The sequence below is a fragment of the Suricata suricatta genome, chromosome 9, assembly GCF_006229205.1.
Source record: "Suricata suricatta isolate VVHF042 chromosome 9, meerkat_22Aug2017_6uvM2_HiC, whole genome shotgun sequence".
Lineage (NCBI taxonomy): Eukaryota > Metazoa > Chordata > Mammalia > Carnivora > Herpestidae > Suricata > Suricata suricatta.
This window is the reverse complement of record NC_043708.1, coordinates 70,269,580-70,287,933: the sequence shown is the minus strand read 5'-3', so window position 1 is coordinate 70,287,933 and position 18,354 is coordinate 70,269,580. Positions and strand designations below refer to the sequence as shown.

At 52.9% G+C, this 18,354-nt stretch overlaps 3 protein-coding genes across 3 annotated transcripts in view; 2 read left to right on the top strand and 1 right to left on the bottom strand.

Moving 5' to 3' along the window:
* SLC7A7 (solute carrier family 7 member 7) overlaps positions 1-5,777 on the bottom strand; it is a 71,389-nt gene extending 65,612 nt beyond the window's left edge. The window contains exon 1 of the mRNA XM_029953070.1: positions 5,704-5,777. The gene's annotated coding sequence lies outside the window, so the exon portion shown is untranslated. The remainder of the gene's footprint in view (positions 1-5,703) is intronic.
* LRP10 (LDL receptor related protein 10) lies at positions 5,058-10,799 on the top strand. Its single transcript, XM_029953067.1, has 7 exons — positions 5,058-5,676; positions 6,089-6,133; positions 6,657-6,792; positions 7,743-7,933; positions 8,049-9,066; positions 9,392-9,521; positions 9,661-10,799. Exons 1-7 carry the CDS (start codon positions 5,643-5,645, stop codon positions 10,246-10,248), a joined length of 2,142 nt encoding a protein of 713 aa, XP_029808927.1. The 5' UTR covers positions 5,058-5,642; the 3' UTR covers positions 10,249-10,799.
* A 4,029-nt stretch (positions 10,800-14,828) lies between these two features.
* The window catches only part of REM2 (RRAD and GEM like GTPase 2), a 4,573-nt gene continuing 1,047 nt past the window's right edge, over positions 14,829-18,354 (top strand). The window contains exons 1-5 of the mRNA XM_029952605.1: positions 14,829-15,007; positions 16,250-16,591; positions 16,833-16,906; positions 17,615-17,822; positions 18,184-18,316. Coding sequence (XP_029808465.1) covers positions 14,899-15,007; positions 16,250-16,591; positions 16,833-16,906; positions 17,615-17,822; positions 18,184-18,316 — 866 coding nt within the window. The 5' untranslated portion in view covers positions 14,829-14,898. The remainder of the gene's footprint in view (positions 15,008-16,249; positions 16,592-16,832; positions 16,907-17,614; positions 17,823-18,183; positions 18,317-18,354) is intronic.

The following is an 18,354-nucleotide window of genomic DNA, read 5'->3' as shown; positions in this document are numbered from 1 at the left end:
ATTAATATCCAGGGCTAAACTAATTTTAGATGTGCAATAATAATACGGAATAATACGGAGTGCTGCAGGAGTCCGAGTGTCATCGCTACACAGGGGCCACGTGACCTCTGTATTGTTCCTATTGTAGTATGTGTGCTGCCGACTTGAGCACTGAAACTCTTCCTTAAACGGTCCTCATGACTCTTTCTTCACACCCCAGGCCTTTTCTGTGCTTTTGCTCTCTTGACTTCATGTTAGCATTGAACACACTTGTTTCTAGAGGCTTCTTTGCCCTTGTTTTCTGGGAAGTTACACCATCCTGAAATTCATGAGTCACAGAGTTGCCAAGGAACTCTGAAGGCCCAGGACATCTGTCCCTGGGCATCAACCTTACCTGTGCCGTCAGCTTCTGTACCTCAAAAGCAGGAAGTAGATTGACTTTATTTGCTCTGTTAATTCCAGACTCTGCCCTTCAGACAGAACAAACAAATTCTTGGATCTAGTTTTCATATATTCAAACCCTCACCCAAGTGAAGCTCTTCTTTAGGTGAAAGGCCTTTCCAGTTCCATAAACTGCTTATCATATGACATGGCTCAGAGACTCCTCACCATTCCTAACACCCTCCTATAGGTTAATTCATTATATCAATCTTTTTTTTTTTCAAGATTTTATTTTCGGGTAACGTCTACATTCAACGCGGGGCTTGAACTCACAACCTGGTCCTCCACCCACTGAGCCAGCCAGCCACACCCATTGTATCAGTCTTTTAAAACATAGCTTCCAGAACATAGAGAGGCAGTATCACTTAATAGGAACAAGGGCTCTGTAGTTACACAACCCATTTGAATCCAGTCTTTACAACTTACTAGTGGAGTGCCCCCAATTATGTAATGTTCCTGAGCTTCAATTTCCTCATCCTTAAAATGGGGCTAAAAAATAAAAATAATAAAAATAAGATAAAATGGGGCTAATAATTGAAAGGGTAGTTGAGCAAATGAAAAGATTCAATCTATGTGATGCCTATGACTGGCAGTCATTGATTTATTCATTTAGTAAACATTTATTGAGAAGCTACTTTGTGTCAGATATTGTTTTTGGCACTGGGGATACACCAGGAAGCAAACAGATCCCTGCCCCATGGCAATTAAATTCTTGTGGGAGGAAGAGGCAATAAACATGATAAGTGAGTAAAATATATAGAATATTAGATTGTAATACAAATTTTCCAAATTTTTAGTTCTGCATCCTTTTTGATTCACAATTCCACCTTTAGAGGCTCCTGGGTGGCTCAGCTGGTTGAATGTCCAACCTCAGCTCAGGTCATGATCTCTGTTCAAGAGTTCGAGCCCCGCATCAGGCTCTGTGCTGACAGCTCAGAGCCTGGAGCCTGCTTCAGATTCTGTGTCTCCCTCTCTTTCTTCCCCTCCCTTGCTCATGCTTTTTCTCTCTCTCTCAAAAATAAATAAATATTAAAAAAAATTAAAAACAAAAAACAATTCCGCCTTTCAATCATTTCTCTCTCCTTGCATTTTACTATAAGTATTCAAGGGGAGCCAGGCTGCCTCCTCAACACTTTGCATAGAAATTTCTTCAGCCAGCTGGTCTACCTGGCTGGCTCAATCCGTAGAGCATGTGACTCTTCATCTTGGGGGAGTGAGTTTGAGCTCCACATGTGAGCCCCAAATATCCAATCTCATCACTTCCAAGTTCTACCTTCCTCCAACCACTAGGATGCACACACAATTCAGTAAAGCTCTTTGTCACTTTATATGAAGGATCTCTTCCTCCACCAGTTTCCAACTAACGTGTCCCTCATCTCCAACTGGGACCTAGTCAGGGTAACTTTTTTAAAATTTAATTAATTTTTTTTTTTTTTGAGAGAGAGAGACAGTGTGAGCAGGGGAGGGTCAGAGAGAGAGAGGGAGACACAGATTCTGAAGCAGGCTCCAGGCTCTGAGCTAGCTGCCAGCACAGAGGGCTCGAACCCACGAACCGTTGAGATCATGACCTGAGCTGAAGCCAGATACTCAACAGACTGAGCCACCCAAGTGCCCCAAGGGTACTTTTTAATCTCCATATTTCTATGTACATTCTGTTCCTTACCTCTTAGGTAATCTAAAGAGATTGAGATCTATACAGCTCTCTCCTGAGCCTTCCCGAGAATCGCCTTAGCGGTCCCTTCAAGGCGGTGTTGGCTTTCTCCAGCATGCACCTCTGGCCTCTGCCTGCTCCCCAGTTCTAAAGCCGCTTCCACAGTTCTAGGCAGTATCAAGTCTCTGTCTTAGTCCATTTGGGCTGCGATAACAAAATACCACCAACTGGGCAGATTTACTGCTCACAGTTCTATAGGCTGAGAAGCCCAAGATCAAGGCCCCAGCACCGGCACCTGGTGAGGGCTCTCTTTTTTGTTCACCACCACACCTTCTCACTGTGTGCTCTTGTAGTAGACAGGAGGGATCTCTCTAGGGCCTCTTTATAAGGCGCTAGTCCTATTGAGGGCTCTATCTCATGGACATAACATCTCCCACAGTCCCATCCTCTAACATAATCATCTGTGGGGGTTAGGAAATCAATATATGAAATTGGAGGGCAGGGGACACAAACATTCAGACCGTAGCACCTTGGCTCCTGCACGTGCTAGCAATTTCATCTTGAGCAAGTTATCTAATCTACCTATTACTCAGTTTCCTTAATTATAAGAGGAGGACAAAAATAACACCTACTTCCTAGAGGTTCGGTGAGGATTAAATGAGATAATACACATGAAGTGCTTAGAACAGTGTCTACTAGAGGTGAGTACTCTATAAAGTTAGATATTACCATTTTGAAAACCAAACATCTGCCCGCTTTCACTACCTCCACTACCTTTCATAATTCCTCAAAGATTTCCAAGAACATCATAGGCCCATTCCTAAATGTACTTAGTGGTCTAGGATGTGATTTATACGGAACTGGACACTTAAATTCACTGGACTAATTGAAGCTTAAATTCATTTAAAGGACCTAGGTCCTCTTTAACCTTTTTCCTATCATTTTGGGGCTTGAATTCACTCTTCAATATGAACCCCCAGTGTCTAGTTTAGTGCCTTGCACTTGGAAGGCCCTCTAATAAATAGTTATAGAATGAAATTTGTTTTACCCTGGTGCCATTTCTTCCTGATAATAATGATGATTGCTCCCAAAAGTCTAGATCTTGATTTTACTTTTTTTTAAGTTAAAAAAAATTTTTTTTATTTTATTTTTGAAAAAGAGAGAGACAGCATGAGCAGGGGAAAGGCAGAGAGAGAGAGGAAGATAACAAAATCTGAAGCAGGCTCCAGGTTCTGAGCTGTCAGCATAGAGCCTGATGCCGGGCTCCAACTGGTGAACCGGGAGATCATGACCTGAGCCTAAGTGGGACGCCTAACCGACTGAGCCACCCATGTGCCCCTCCTTGGTTTTATTTTTTTGGCCAATTTTTGTTTGTTGGTTGTTTGTTTGTAAATTTGTGGTAATTTTTCATTTACTAGGCATCCCAGACCATGGGCTCCCTTCCTCCTTTCCCTGCCTCCTTTCCCTAGCCAAGTTTAAGCTTTCTAAATCCCTCCCCTACCTGCCACTCCCTTGGGTACTCCCAGTGGCTGTCTGGCTTCTTTCATTCATGTATCTGGCCTCTCTTTCCAAGCAGACAGTATGCTCCTTGAAGTTTAAGGCATCCACCAAACATAGTGAACACAGCAGTAATCAGCAGTAAAACCTCCATGATCACTCTTAGAACTTAAATATTTTTAATTTTTCCCCATCTCTTTGCCTTACTTCCCTTCGCTCAACATCCTTTTTCCACACTCAGGCTTCGATTTCACTCCTCATTAATCCCAAGGGCTGCACAGAGAGGGAGGATGGCAGAGGGAACAGCAGAGAGACCAAAGGATCAAGATCCCTTTGTGTGGGACCAAGGTCCAAGTGAAAGAAGAGCCTTTTTATGGCCAGCCCTGCTGTGGTTCCAATTTTGAAAATATCAAAACTGATGCCAACAACAAATATCACGGGCAGAAAACTGTTTCGTACCATTTGTAGAGAGCAGAGAGTAGTAGCATCCAAATGTACACTCTGTCCAGAGCCAGACTGCTACGTTCAAGTCCTTGTTTCAGCATTTACTAGATCCATGACCTTGGGCAAAATACTTAACCTCTCTGTGCATAAGTTTCCTTATTTGTAAAATGGGAGAAAATCATAGTTTCTACTTCCCAAGATTGTGAGGAGGATTAAAGGAGCAAATACTTGAAAAGTGCGTCTCTGCCTGAAATGTGAAAAAAAAAAAAAGCTCAAGAAGTATTTGCTATTGTTGCTGTTTATTAATATTACCTATCAGTGCCACAGGAATATGAATAACAGCCCACATAAATAAGAAATAACTCCTGTGACTGATCATAATTGTTCTGAAGTATAGAGCACTTCCTAGATGCTCAACGTGCCTGAACTCCCTAAATGTTGATCATAATCTTAAGAGGGAGTTGCACTATTAACCTCATTTTACAACTGAGAAGCAGAGAGGTTAACTGATTTTCTCAAGGTCTCAGAGCCAGCAAGTGACGAAGGCACATTTATTGGTTTATTTACCATTTATTGGGTCCTTACTGTGTCTTAGCAGGAGAGAAACCCTGTGGGTGCAAAGGTAAACATTCTAGGCCCCAACCCACAGGAAGTTTCAGTTTCCAGAGGCGGGGCGGGGCGGGAGCGGGAAAGACGAGTAAACAAATAGTTATAACACCGCGTGGTAATTGCTATAATAGAGGCTCACGACAAAAAGTGCCGCCTGATCTCAGACACTGGGACAAGACTACTGAGGGCTTAAGGATCCAAAGAAAAGACAAGGCAGTTACGGAAAAAGCAGTTGTCTTTTAACCAACGAGTCCTGTTAACAAACGTGTCACCGAAGGGACGGAACAAAGCAAAGTTCATAGTGGAGGTGGACCGCCTAGCCGAGGACGGGTCTGACTGTCCGAGCAGGGCCGGAAAGGGGTTAAGGAGAGCGGGTGGGCGGGACGCACACGCTGATTGGCAGGGGTGGGGCCAGCTCGTCACCCGCCCCCTCCCTCCGCCCGGGTTCCTCCAACCCCTGGGCTGGCCGGATACCGCCCGGGCGAGGGCCGGGAAGCTGGGTTGAGCCCCTGACCCCGTCCCCCGCTCCCCCGCCGCGTCCCGCCGGCTGGACGCCCTGGAGAAGTTGAGCCGCGCCCAGGCCGGCCCTGGGGACTGACCCTCGGCAAAGTTTGGTCCGAAGAGGAAGTGGCCTCAAGCCCGGCAGGTGGCGGCCGGGCCTGGACTGGGGCTCTTGCGGCCTGCGGGCGGGCTCTAGGCTAAGGCGCGCTCCAGCGCCGGGCCTCGAACCGATTCCCGGGGCTTCAGGAGCCGGCCTCCGGATAGAGAGCAGCAGAGAGCGTGACGGCGGCAGGGGGGAAACAACTCTGAAGTTGGCTAGAGGCACCGCCCCGGCTCCGGACGGCCGCCGCCTCCCTGCCCCCCAGCCCTGGCACCCAGAGTACCCGTGGGGGAGCCCGGGCCATGCAGCCCCCTCGGGGAGGCGGCAGTGGGGAACCTGGACGCCCGGAGCGGCGCCGCCTTCCCACCGGATAGACGACAGAAGCTCCGGGACTCTTACTACACCTCCGGACGACTCAGGATGCTGCCCACCACTCTCCTCCTCCTCCTCCTAGGTAAGAAACCGAAACAAGACTACTCACCCGGCACCGGCACCCCGCCCCTGGGGCTGTCAGAGACCGGCCGCTCCAACTCCCTTCCTCCTTTGCCGTCCCGCACCTCCCCTGCCTACGGGTGCCCCCTCCCCAGCCGAGGCATCCGACGCTCCCTCCCCAACCTCCCGGAAGCTTCCAGCAGCTCCCCTCAGCCCTCATCCTCTTTCCGGCTTCCCTAGATCGCCGTGCCTACCCCACCGACCGTGCTGCTGTGGCTTCCTTCGAGGTCACAAACCGCATCCTCCCCTGCTCCACGGCCCCTTTCCCATAAACTATCCGGTAGTCCCAGATGGCTCCCTTTCCTCCTGGAGTTGCTCAGGTGACGAAAACTAAGGGCAATTCACTCTCCTGTCCTTTCCTGCTCTTCCTCTAGGAGGCGCTCTGGCCCATCCAGACCGGATCATTTTCCCAAATCCTGGTGAGTAAAGGATGCCCCTGGAGCGCCAAGGGCTTGGTAGTGAGGGAAGACCCTAGAGGAGGATTCTCTCTTCCCTGAATTCCTCTGGCACCTCCAGTAGTTTTAGAGTGGAGATCATCCACCCTTATTTTACAAATAGGGAAACAGATCCAGTCTGAGCTGTCACCTGATAGTTATGTACTATCTTGTTTTTTCCAAATATCTATGCTTGGCCTCCCTAGCTGGAATGTAGTCTCCCTGATGGCAGAGACAGTGTTTTGTGCTCCTCCAGGCCCGGGGGCTAGCACAAAGCCGACCTCAGATTGTTTCTGGTGTTGATATTCAAGGTGAAGCTATAATGAGTGTGGGAAGGAAGGGGGCCAGCTGAAGGCTGATTCTAAAGCGGGTATATGTGTGGTTGGAGAGGGGTGGTTTCTCTGCTCCTTCTCGAAGAGCTCAGACGTTTAGAGGCCTCCAGCCTGGGGGCAAGAGCTGTGATAGTAATGGGCTCCCAACCAGTGTCCCTACCTTCCTCACTCTGCAGCCTGTGAGGACCCGCCGGCAGTGCTCTTGGACATGCAGGGTACCTTACAGCGGCCCCTGAGCTGGGACGGCCGCAGCTTCCCTGCCAACTGCACCTGGCTCATCCTGGGCAGCAAGGAGCAGACTGTAACAGTCAGGTGAGAAGTGGGGCAAGACCCCATTCCCTCCTCTCCCTCCCCCTGCCCACTCCACCACGGAAAGCCTCTAGGAATCCCTTCTTTGTGGACTTTCCATCCCTGTCAACAGAACTTGATTTGGCTTAGTCTACCCTAAAAACCTGGCTTATTCTGGGCCACAGTAAATTGGAGGTGAGCTGGAGTAGACATTTAGCTTGGATTCTGGTCATCTCTGAAGGACAGAAATCACTGTAGAAAATAGTCCTTGGGGCGTCTGGGTAGCTCAATCGGTTGAGCCTCCAACTTCGGCTCAGGTCAGATCTCACTTTCATGGGTTCCAGCCCTGCGTCAGGCTCTGTGCTGACAGCTAGCTCAGAGTCTGGAGCCTGCTTCCAGTTCTCTGTCTCCTTCTGTCTCTGCCCCTCCCCCTCTCATGCTGTGTCTCTCTGTATCAAAAATAAAACATTTTTAAAAAAGAAAATAGTCCTTGGGCTTCCAATATGGCTGCCCTGAGGAGTCCTTCAGTCCATTGTACATCCTTGCCTGGGCTTTAAAAGCTGTTCCTAATTAGTTTAGAACCTTCCTCAGCCTCCCCAGATCTTTTAAACGGTACAGGTCTCTCCCCAGTCTCCTCTGACCTTGAGCCATAGGGTTGGGACCCATGTTAAGTACCTGGCTACTTGCTTCACAGAGTTCACTCTCCATGGAATTTATCCTGAAAGAAGTAAGTGAAGGGAGAGGGCAGTCTGGGGAGAGCCGCAGGGATATGAATGCCATGCTGCTACTGGCCTCTGTTAGGACTATTGCCATTGACTACAAAGGAATGTGGCTGAGTTCATTTGGCTGTTTGGATCGTGGATGAGCAGGGGTTTGTGCTTCTTGGGGTAGAAGGGGCCTTGACAGCACTGGGAGAGGAAGAAGCTAATGGTGGCCAAGAATATCTCACATCCTGCCCTCCTCCATCCTTATAGATTCCAAAAACTGCAGCTGGCTTGTGGCTCAGAGCGCTTAATCCTGAGCTCCCCTCTCCAGCCACAGATCTCCCTGTGTCAGGCACCAGCCAGCCCTCTGCAGCTGCCCGGGGGCAATGTCACCATCACCTACAGCTATGTTGGGGCCAGAGCACCCATGGGCCAGGGCTTCCTGCTCTCCTACAGCCAAGGTATGCCAGACAGTGATGTCCATCAAACTGGAAGAACAGAGAGTAGAAGCCCTGGGGGGAGGGGAGACCCCCCAGCCCTGGTGCTTCACGGCCCTTCTCCACGGTGCCTCTGCAGATTGGCTGATGTGCCTGGAGGAGGAGTTCCAGTGCCTGAACCACCGCTGTGTGCCCTTGGCCCTGCGCTGCGACAGGATCGATGCCTGTGGCGATGGCTCTGATGAGGCAGGTTGCAGCTCTGACCTCTTCCCTGAACTGACCCCAGTCCCTGTCCCCACCCCACCCTGCAATCATACTTTGGAAGACTTTTACGGGGTCTTCTCTTCCCCTGGATACTCACACCTGGCCTCAGCCTCTCACCCCCAGTCCTGCCTCTGGCTGTTAGATCCCCATGATGGCCGGCGCCTGGCAGTGCGCTTCACGGCCTTGGATCTGGGCCCTGGAGATGCAGTGCATGTGTATGACGGCCCTGGGCCTCCCAAGACCCCTCGGCTACTGCGCAGCCTCACCCACTTCAGCAATGGCAAGGCGGTCACCGTGGAGACGCTGTCTGGCCAGGCCATTGTGGCCTACCACACAGTTCCTTGGAGTATTGGTCGGGGCTTCAATGCCACCTACCACGTGCGGGGCTACTGCTTGCCCTGGGATCGACCCTGCGGCTTAGGCACCGGCCTGGGGGGTAGTGAGGGCCTAGGTGAGCGCTGCTACAGTGAGGCCCAGCGCTGCGACGGCTCATGGGACTGTGCCGACGGCACAGACGAGGAAAACTGCCCCAGCTGCCCACCCGGACACTTCCCCTGTGGGCCTGCCGGCAATTCTGGCACCACAGCCTGCTACCTGCCCGCTGACCGCTGCAACTACCAGACTTTCTGTGCTGATGGAGCAGACGAGAGACGCTGCCGGCACTGCCAGCCTGGCAACTTCCGCTGCCGGGACGAGAAGTGCGTGTATGAGACGTGGGTGTGCGATGGGCAGCCGGACTGTGCCGACGGCAGCGATGAGTGGGACTGCTCCTATGCCCTGCCCCGCAAGGTCATTACAGCTGCAGTCATTGGCAGCCTGGTGTGCGGCTTGCTGCTGGTCATTGCTCTGGGCTGCACCTGCAAGCTGTATGCCATTCGCACCCAGGAGTACAGGTCAGTGAGGGTGCAGCCAGCTATAGGGGCGGGAGACTGAGGGGAAGACGCTGAGGGGGCCTGCACTGGGGACAGGCTCTGGTGACTTAGGTGTTGGCTCCTGGAGTTGTCCAGCTTGGGGATGGGGGTGCCCCTCTGAGAAAAGGACAGGTGTAGATCTTGAAAGCAATCTCCAAGAAGGAGGGAAACCTCTCATGGTTCTTGGCAAAGCCAGGGCATATCTCAGTTGTCCTGACCTGGATGCGGAGGGAAAAGATGTGTCCAGGCTAGGACAGGCTGCTCTGGCCAGCACCACCTGTGACTGAGCAGCCCTCATTCCTTCCAGCATCTTTGCGCCTCTGTCCCGGATGGAGGCTGAGATTGTGCAGCAGCAGGCCCCACCCTCCTATGGGCAGCTCATTGCCCAGGGTGCCATCCCGCCTGTAGAGGACTTCCCTACAGAGAACCCTAATGATGTAAGTGACCTCCCAGCCCTAGTACCTCCTGCTTCCCGGCCTCCTGTGGCCCTGCCACTCTGCTGCTGTACCGTCCTTCTTTGAGGCTTCGGGCCCTCCCCACCTCCCTGACTCTGATGTCTACCTCCTCTCCTTGCAGAACTCAGTGCTCGGCAACCTGCGTTCTCTGCTACAGATCTTGCGCCAGGATATGACTCCAGGGGGTGCCTCGGGTGCCCGCCGCCGCCAGCGGGGCCGCTCTATGCGCCGCCTAGTACGCCGTCTCCGCCGCTGGGGCCTGCTTCCTCGAACCAACCCCCCAGCCCGGACCCCTGAGACCAGATCCCAGGTCACACTTTCTGCTGCTCCCTTTGAGTCCCCAGATGGCAACACAGGTCCAGCCCATGAGGGCGGGGCGGAGGGTGGGCAGGAGGGGGAACAGGCACCCCCACTGCCCGTCAAAGCTCCCCTCCCATCTACCAGCACATCTCCAGCTCTCCCTACCATCTCTGAGGCCCCAGGGCCACTGGCCTCCGTGCCCTTGGAGCCATCACTTCTGTCTGGAGTGGTGCAGGCCCTGCGAGGCCGCCTCCTACCCAGCCTTCGGCCCCCAGGACCAACCCGGACCCTGCCTGAACCCCACACAACAGTCTTGTCCCCAGAGGACGAGGACGATGTGCTTCTGGTGCCACTGGCTGAGCCAGAGGTCTGGGTGGTCGAAGCTGAGGATGAGCCCCTGCTTGCCTGAGGTGACCTAGCTCCCTTGGGGGCTCTGGTTGCAGTGACAAACAAACAACCCTTTAGAGGGCAACTCCCCTTCCCTTTCCCTTTATCCCTCCCTGACTCTCTGAGGGGACTTGACAGGCCTCCTGTGACCCTGTGTAGCTGCTGTACAATCAGGTACTCCTCAGGCTGGGAAGGGACTCTCACAGAGCTCCCTCCGCACATGCCCTGGAGACCACCGTCTCTCTGCCACCGCTGTCTTCTCACACCACCACCACTCAGGTGGCTATTTTTAAAAAGTAAATTTCTTAAAGGGTCATAGGCCCGGACACTCCACCCTTACCAACCCCCTACCCAAAAGTGGCCTTTCAGCACCAGAATGTCAACTAGCTGGAGATTTCCAGCGCCCAAGGGAAGGATTTGGGCAAGGCCTGAGGTTTTACCAACTGTGATCCTTCCTACAGGGCCGGGCTCATAAAAAGAGCACAGAAAATGCTTTTGTCCCATAGCTAGGTCATTGCCCAGCAAGTCAAGGTTGAAAATAAAAAAAAACAAATTTAAGATTTTTGTAAATGAGCTATGACCGGAGCCCTGTCTCTACCCATCTCAGCTTACGTTCACCTCAACTTCACCTCCCTGTGAAGGCCTCTGCTCTGCCCTCAGACCCCTGCCCTCTTCCTATTTCTTGTAACCACATACCCTTGATTTTCACACCACTCTGAAGGTAAGAGAGTTCTAGGAACCCTAAGACGGACCCTCTCCACCACCCCCACCTGCCACCTGGGGCTCAGGCCTACAGTGACTGACACCAGGAGTAAGCACCAAGCCTCTTTACTCACTGCCAGGCCAGAAGTCGGATGAGCCAGCTGGGTGCTGTAGCTGGGAAGGTTCTCATTCACGAAGTACTCCCAGAGCACAGATCACAGAAGCAGAATGTCCCTAGGTGACCGTAGGAGTCGTGACTCCTGGCCTCCACCCCCACTAAGACAGTCTGCCCTACGCAAGACAGATTAAAAAAAATCATAAACGGCTGGGGTGTCAAGATGCTGGCATCACTCTGACCAAATCCAAAAGGTCTGCTTAGAAGAAGGCCCAAACTAGACTCTAAACAGTGTTCTCCATCCGTGGCATAGAGTTGTGGATTCTAGGAAAAGTGAGAATCCACGGGATAAGAAAACTAAGCAGTTGTGAAGGCTAGGGGTATAGGCCGGACCCCAGATCTCCTGAGAAAAGTGGTAGGAGTGGCCAGAACTGAAGAGCTAGAGAGGGTGATGGAGGAGGGAATAACCTGAGAAATGTTGGAGCCCAGCCTCTGGTAAGTGAGGTGATGGAAGCTAGAAGCTGTCCCAGGGTTTGAAATCAAAACTGGGACAAAGGATACAGAAGGAATCTCTGGGGTGGCATGGAGCTCAGGCATTCCCTAACAGAAGCACACTCTCCTCAGGCTCGCCCTCACCCTTCCTGGCCAGCATGGAGTAGCCCCAGCCCCCAGGGGAGGGGCCCTGTCAGCACACCCAGCCCCAACCCTGTGTTTCCTCCTCCCAGTGAGCAAGAGAAGTGGCAGAGAGTGAATATGGTGCCATCCGGGGATGGAGGGATCTTGGGAAAGACCCAGATTCCTTTGACTCCAGACCTCTCTAGAGATTGAGGAAGCGACCACAGAGATCCCAATCCTTTCATACTCCTCTCTTTGGGTCATCCTTCCCAAGTGCTAACAGGCCCTGGGTTCCCCTAGTGAACGGCCCAGGGAAGCAGGGAATGCTGATTTCCCTCCCACACCTCCCCATCCCCTCGTCGGCACCCTCTCCCTGGCCCCTCTTCTTCAGCTGATCGCCTCATCTCTTGTCCAGCTCCAGATCTTTGACCTGTTGGTGGTATTTGTAATTTGCATGTGAACAAAGACTTAAGGGAAAAGAACGCTCCTCAGGGTCGGATGCTTCAGGAAGCCAGAGCAAGGACCTGAGGGTAGAGTTCACTGGGAAGGGCTATGTGTCTGGATTCCAGAGCCTGAAAGAAGCTTCTCCAGGTGTTGGTATATGCTCTAGAAGATGCAAAGGGTAACACTACTTTTGTCAGCCACAGTGAAGCCTAGGGTTGGTGGGAAGAGGGGACCTAGCCTTGTACAGGCAATGTGGGAAACACAGTGTCCAGCCCAGGAGAAGGTAGGGAACTGGGGAGCAGTCACCTGTTCATTTGCATGAAGGCCTACGGAGAAAGAAACAAGGCCACCTCACTGAGGTATGGGACTCCCTTCAAAGCTCTCAGTGTGGAGGAGGGAGGTGTTCTCAGCATGAGATGGAGATCAGGCTGGGAATCTGAGATAACAGCACAACCAGGATTGAGTCCTTAAGAATGTAGGACTGAACCAAGCTCCGGGCCCTGCTGGGAGCCGGGGAGGGACCCCCCAGCCACACTGCCTGAGGCTGTGGGAGCACCACATGGTTGGGCAATCTGCTGAGTGCCAGATCCTTGTTCATGCATAGTGAGCCCTCATACCACAGCTGTGCCATGGGCATCATAAACACAATTCACAGGTTTGGGAGCAGTTTCCAGGAATTAGGAGACAAGCCCAGTCTCTACACAGAGGCAGATTTAAACCTGGACTGGTTCAGTTCAAAAATCTCACCCTGGCCCCACTATCCCACAGGCTCTCCCAAGGAGGAGAGCCAACATTTTTCAGGTTATTCCCTCCTCTGCTTCTTATAAGTGGGACAAGAGAGATGGTGGTTCAAAGTGAAACCCAGCTGGCTCCTGGGACCCAAGGCACAGTCAGTGGTCATGGTCAATAATCCTTGCTGGGCTCTGCAGCCCCTGTCTCTTGTCTGGTATCATAGAAATTAATCCAACTACCTAAGTGAATTTTCCAGATACATGAAGCTCACCCCTTTACAATATAAAAATTTTAAAGCTCATTTTGGAAGGAAATCATTCTAAACATTTTAGTCATCCTCAGCACATCTGCAATAGAATATAAATTTTTCCAGATCGCTGAGGATCATTCATAGAAACCAGTGGCTTCTCTACGGCAACATTTTCAGAAACTGTAACGGTGTCAGGGAAGCTCTTCATCTTTTTGCCAAAATGCCCTTAGAGCACTTTTTAAATGCTTATAACAGGCTTTAAGTTTTTTGTGGTGTTGCTGCCCTTGCTACCAGGTGATCAGGGGTCTGTGTGCTACTCTAATGTCCTGTAGTATCCTCTAACAAGTACAGGACCACCTAGACACATACTGAGACTGTAAATAAGAAAGGACAAGGAGTTTGGGATTGAAAACTGGAGAGCCTAACCAATGAGTAAAGTACGTAAGTACTGTAGTTGCTCAGGAGTCCCTTCTGCTCCCACTAAACCCCAAATGTTGCCCCACAGTTGACCTTCGGTAAGTGAAGTGTCACTGCACGTTAATCTAGGATTACTGTTTGCCTTTTTCATTGGAGGAGTCCACTGAAGATTAAAACACAGACTGTTCCCAGTAATAGGACACAGCTAGAATATTTAAGACAAGGCAGAACAGCAGATGAAAAACAGTCTTTGGAATTGGAATGGAGAATCCCGGAGTCCCTGTTTTCCAACTCCATGACTGATTTGGGGACGGGCTACCCCCACCACTGTGAGCCTTTGGGTCTTGAGAAAGACAGATCATGCAGGAAGTTGCTTGGCGCAGGGCACCTGGCAAACGCGAGGTGAGGAGGAGCCAGGAAATCGGAAGGTATGTTTGGGCACTTGCCGTGTCAGGAAGAAAGGTTAAGGGCTGCAGCCAGAAGGGAAAGGGAAGCAGGCAGCAAAGGAGCAGTGAAGGAGAGGTGCCATCTGGCTTCCCAAAGACACAGACATCACCCAGAGAACATGGTGTAGCCCAGGAAGCCTGGTGGAGCCTCGGAGAGCACAGAGGGGGGCTGACACTCGGGACTGGGCACTTCTAGAGGGCTAAGCTCAATCTCTCCTTTTTTCCCCCCATGTATTAACACTAGGTTGGCGGGCCTGGCAGGGAGGGAGAGAAGGGGGGCCCATATGGTTCACATCCACCTGCACATAGTGACAGAATGAACCCACCCAAACAAGGCAGCCATTTCCCCTTCCTTAGAGCCTCCATCTGCCTAGGGGCCCAGCTGGGAAATGGCTACTCTGGTGTGCCTTAGCCCAGAAGGGGTGGTATAAGGGGAAGGAGAGGGTTACAGGGAAGCTTGGTGCCAGGGTGACCTGCTGTCTCCTGGTTTCTGCCTCCAGGCCCTCTGTTTAGCCACTGAGCACCCACTCTGACCTGGACACTGAGCTAGGAGGCTGTACACAATGTACACAAATGACACACAGTCCTAGTTCCTGGAGAAAGACCTCCCAGTCCCCAGGTACTTGTCTCCTGCCATCCTCCACTCCCTCACCCCAGTTCTCTGAACCCCTGTCTCTTCTGCTCCTCTGACTTCGTTGTGTTCAGGTCTTAGCCAGACTCCCGCAGTGTGTGCGCTCCCAAAGGGAAGCGACACAAAGGAAGGGGGGAAGGCAGAAAGGAGGGAATCCCGCTGACATCACTGCTCATTAGCATATGTGACCTCATCAGGGGGCGGGACAACTTCCCCAGGTGTTGGGGGGGGGCATGGGGGTGGTATTTAAGGGAAAAGCTGACAGTGCTGCTGAGTGAGGGAGCGGGGACTGCAAGCGGCAGGGCTGCACACGCACACCGATGCATACGGACCTCGACACGGCCATGGACATGGACACGGACACAGAAACCACAGCACTCTGCCCCTCCGGCAACCACCAGGCCTCCCCCCCAGGGACGCCCACACCAGGTGAGGGCTGAGCTGGGCAGGTTTCCAACTGAAACTACGGGGGTGGGAGCTGAAGCTCTGGTGGGGAGGTCAGAACAGGGGGCTGACGGAGCTTGAACCCAAACATCAACTCAGGGAGTGGAGAAGCCTCCCACTCACCAGGACTGAGGCTGGTCTGGGCTAGGGGCTGCGGAGTGCTGCCTAAACGCCCCCACCCCCATCACTCCCAGGGCTTTGAGGTGGGGAGGTTGGAACTGGTGCTTGGCCCCCAGGTCACCCTCATTCCCATGAGGCTGGGATGGGCAGGAAGGATGGGGGAAAGGGAAGGGGCAGCCCACAAGCCTGGGAATCACGGGCAGGGGGCTACCCTGGGGACCTGTTGTAAGGGTTTCACTGGCTCCTGGCTGCCAGCCAAGTATTGATCCTGGGCTATTTCCAGCCTCTCTCCATCCCCCTTTGTTGTGTCTGTCGTTCTTCCTCCAGTTACCCTGACCCATGCATTGTCACTCTCCCTCTAGCCCATGCTCCGGCTCTCTCACTCTCTCCCTCCCTCCCTCTACCAGACTGTGAACACAAGATTCTCTCAGACTCACAGGGACAGCCAAAGATGCAGAACATACAACCAAGCACCGGGACTGCTCACTTAGAGGGCCACGAGGACAGGCGGCAATCCTCACACACCATGGAGGGACACCCAATGCACACATTGTGATGAGCAAAGGCCCTCCTTTGTGGGAATAGGCTCCCCTCAAAGTTTTTGAATCCACCAGTACTCACCCCCTACCCCCCCATCCCACCACCCCTCCCCCAAGAACCTGGGCGGCAGCTTCAGCTACTCATCCCCTATGCCCTCCCCAGTGTGGGGACGACCTGTGCGGGAAGCAGCAGGAGGAAGGGCCTCTTGGTGGAAAGAAGGGCAGCCCTCAGGGCCAGAGGCCTAGTCTGGGGGCGTGCCTGTGTGTCAGTGTGAAGCGTGAGTGGGTGTGCAAGCCTGCGCACAGGTGCCTCCCCTGCATGGGGCATGTTTTAAACAGGTTGTGGCTGGAACCACACTGGCTAAGCCTTCAGCTCAGCTCCCCCACCAGTCCAGGATTCTGGGGGAATTCGGTTTAAGAAGTCAGACCAAAGGTTCTCAGCTCCTTCTGGGTCATGGTCATCGACTGGGCCTCTGAAGCCAGAGCAGTCAGGATTGAGTCCTCTGCAGATGGCCAGGCATACCCTCACTCATAGCTTCTTTCTCTTTGCCCCCACCCCCCACCCCAGAAACAGATGCCACACTGCTGAAGAAGCCAGAGAAGCTGCTGGCAGGGTTGGACCGGGGTGGGCCACCATCGGCCCCAGGGGCCCCCAGACGAAGAGGCAGTATGCCTGTCCCCTACAAGCACCAGCTGCGGCGCGCCCAGGCTATAGATGAACTTGACTGGCCACCTCAAGCCTCATCCTCTGGCTCCTCTGACTCCTTGGGCTCAGGGGAGGCAGCCCCCACCCAAAAAGATGGCATCTTCAAGGTCATGCTGGTAGGGGAGAGCGGCGTGGGCAAGAGCACCCTAGCAGGCACTTTCGGTGGTCTCCAGGGAGATAGTGCTCATGAGCTGGAAAACCCAGGTATTTGGAAGGGGAACCCTAAAAGGGTCAAGGGCACCCATGGAGCCCTTGTCAGGGATGGAAGAGGCATGAGCAGTCCCTGGAGGCCAAAACCTAAGAGAAGCTGCTTCGAAGCTTTCTCTGGCAATCTCCCTGGAGGAGGTCTCTGGTGCTGGGATCTAAGGCGTCCCTGGTTACCAGGTCTCAAGAGTGTTGGAGAGCCTCCTAATGGGCTCTATATCCTGTCCTTATTTCCCAACAGAGGACACCTATGAAAGACGCATCATGGTGGATAAGGAGGAAGTGACTCTAATTGTTTATGACATCTGGGAACAGGTAAGAACTAAGACAACAGGCAACGAAACCTAGGAGAGCTGGGGAAGGGCAAAATCTGGCTGAAGGCTGGTGGCTCTGTAGGCCCTGGTTTTAATATGTACTGGACATAGGTCCTTTTATATGTATCATCCAGAGAGCAGAGGCCCACATCAGTGTGCATATCATGGCACTGAGAGCGGCTGTCTTTCCAGGATCTTCTGACCCAGAGAGGAGAGTTAGGATCTGAATTTGACAAACCCTGAAGCTGCAAGCCAGGCTACCCACCCTCAAATTGACCCCATCCATACATGTTTCAGCCTGGAAGAGTCTGATCTGATAGGACAAGAGCTCAGGGCTCTGGAATATCAGGGAAGGGAAATAAGTGAGGATTTATGAATATTTGGACATAAATGGTTACCACATAGAAAGGAGAGGCCAGATTACATACCATTGAAAAGCATTCATTTTTAAATTAAGAGTTTAAGCATAAGAAAGTAGGATGGGCTACCCTAGTCTAGGTAGGACCCTATCTCCCCAGTTCTCCTATGCGGGGCTCACATTACAAACTACTTTCTTGGCCACAAACACACTTGGCTCCAACTCACTCTGCTGTCCTAAGCAGGTGGCTTCTCCCTCACATCCAGATTCCTCATCCTTGAGATGTAGGTGTGGGACAGGTACTCCCATGCTTCCAGCCCTGACATCCCACCACTCTCTGTCCACATGCAGGGGGATGCAGGGGGGTGGCTGCGGGACCACTGCCTTCAGACCGGGGATGCCTTTCTCATCGTCTTCTCAGTCACCGACCGACGAAGCTTCTCCAAAGTTCCAGAGACCCTACTTCGGCTCCGGGCTGGGAGGCCCCACCACGACCTCCCTGTCATCCTTGTTGGAAACAAGAGCGACCTCGCCCGCTCTCGGGAGGTCTCGCTGGAGGGTGAGTATCCTGTACCTCATTAACACTTTGCAATCTCAGGGGCCCTGTCCCTTCCAGGGGGCCTCTTCTCCACAAGGCCCTTCCACCCTTCCAGGTCAGGCTAAGGGCAGACTCCCAATACCCATGCTTAGGACCCAAGAACCTCTTCACGCCTCGCCTCTTCTCCAAGGCCCCTTTATCTCCTCCCCTCCGCACCAACACGACCCTCCACCTGATCCATGCCTTGTTCTCAGTTGCAAGAGATTCACCTGCCAGGACCTCTCTGTACTGCACAGCGAGCACCTCCCCAGACCCACCCTCGCCTGGTCCCTCTCCAGGCCCCGTGTAGCCCGTGGGCTCCTCAACCCGCCCTTTCCTGCAGAGGGCCGCCACCTGGCAGGGACACTGAGCTGCAAGCACATCGAGACGTCGGCGGCGCTGCACCACAACACGCGGGAGCTCTTCGAGGGCGCGGTGCGCCAGATCCGGCTGCGGCGGGGCCGAAGCCGTGCGGGGGGCCCGCGGCCCGAGTGGGGCAGCCCCGACGGCCCCG

What these genes read in the sequence shown, in the direction of transcription:
- LRP10 (XM_029953067.1), top strand. Translation starts at nt 5,643, where the DNA reads ATGCTGCCCACCACTCTCCTCCTCCTCCTCCTAG. An exon ending in TCTCCTCCTCCTCCTCCTAG is followed by an intron (nt 5,677 to 6,088) that starts GTAAGAAACCGA and finishes CTCTTCCTCTAG; the next exon opens with GAGGCGCTCTGGCCCATCCA. An exon ending in ATTCGCACCCAGGAGTACAG is followed by an intron (nt 9,067 to 9,391) that starts GTCAGTGAGGGT and finishes CATTCCTTCCAG; the next exon opens with CATCTTTGCGCCTCTGTCCC.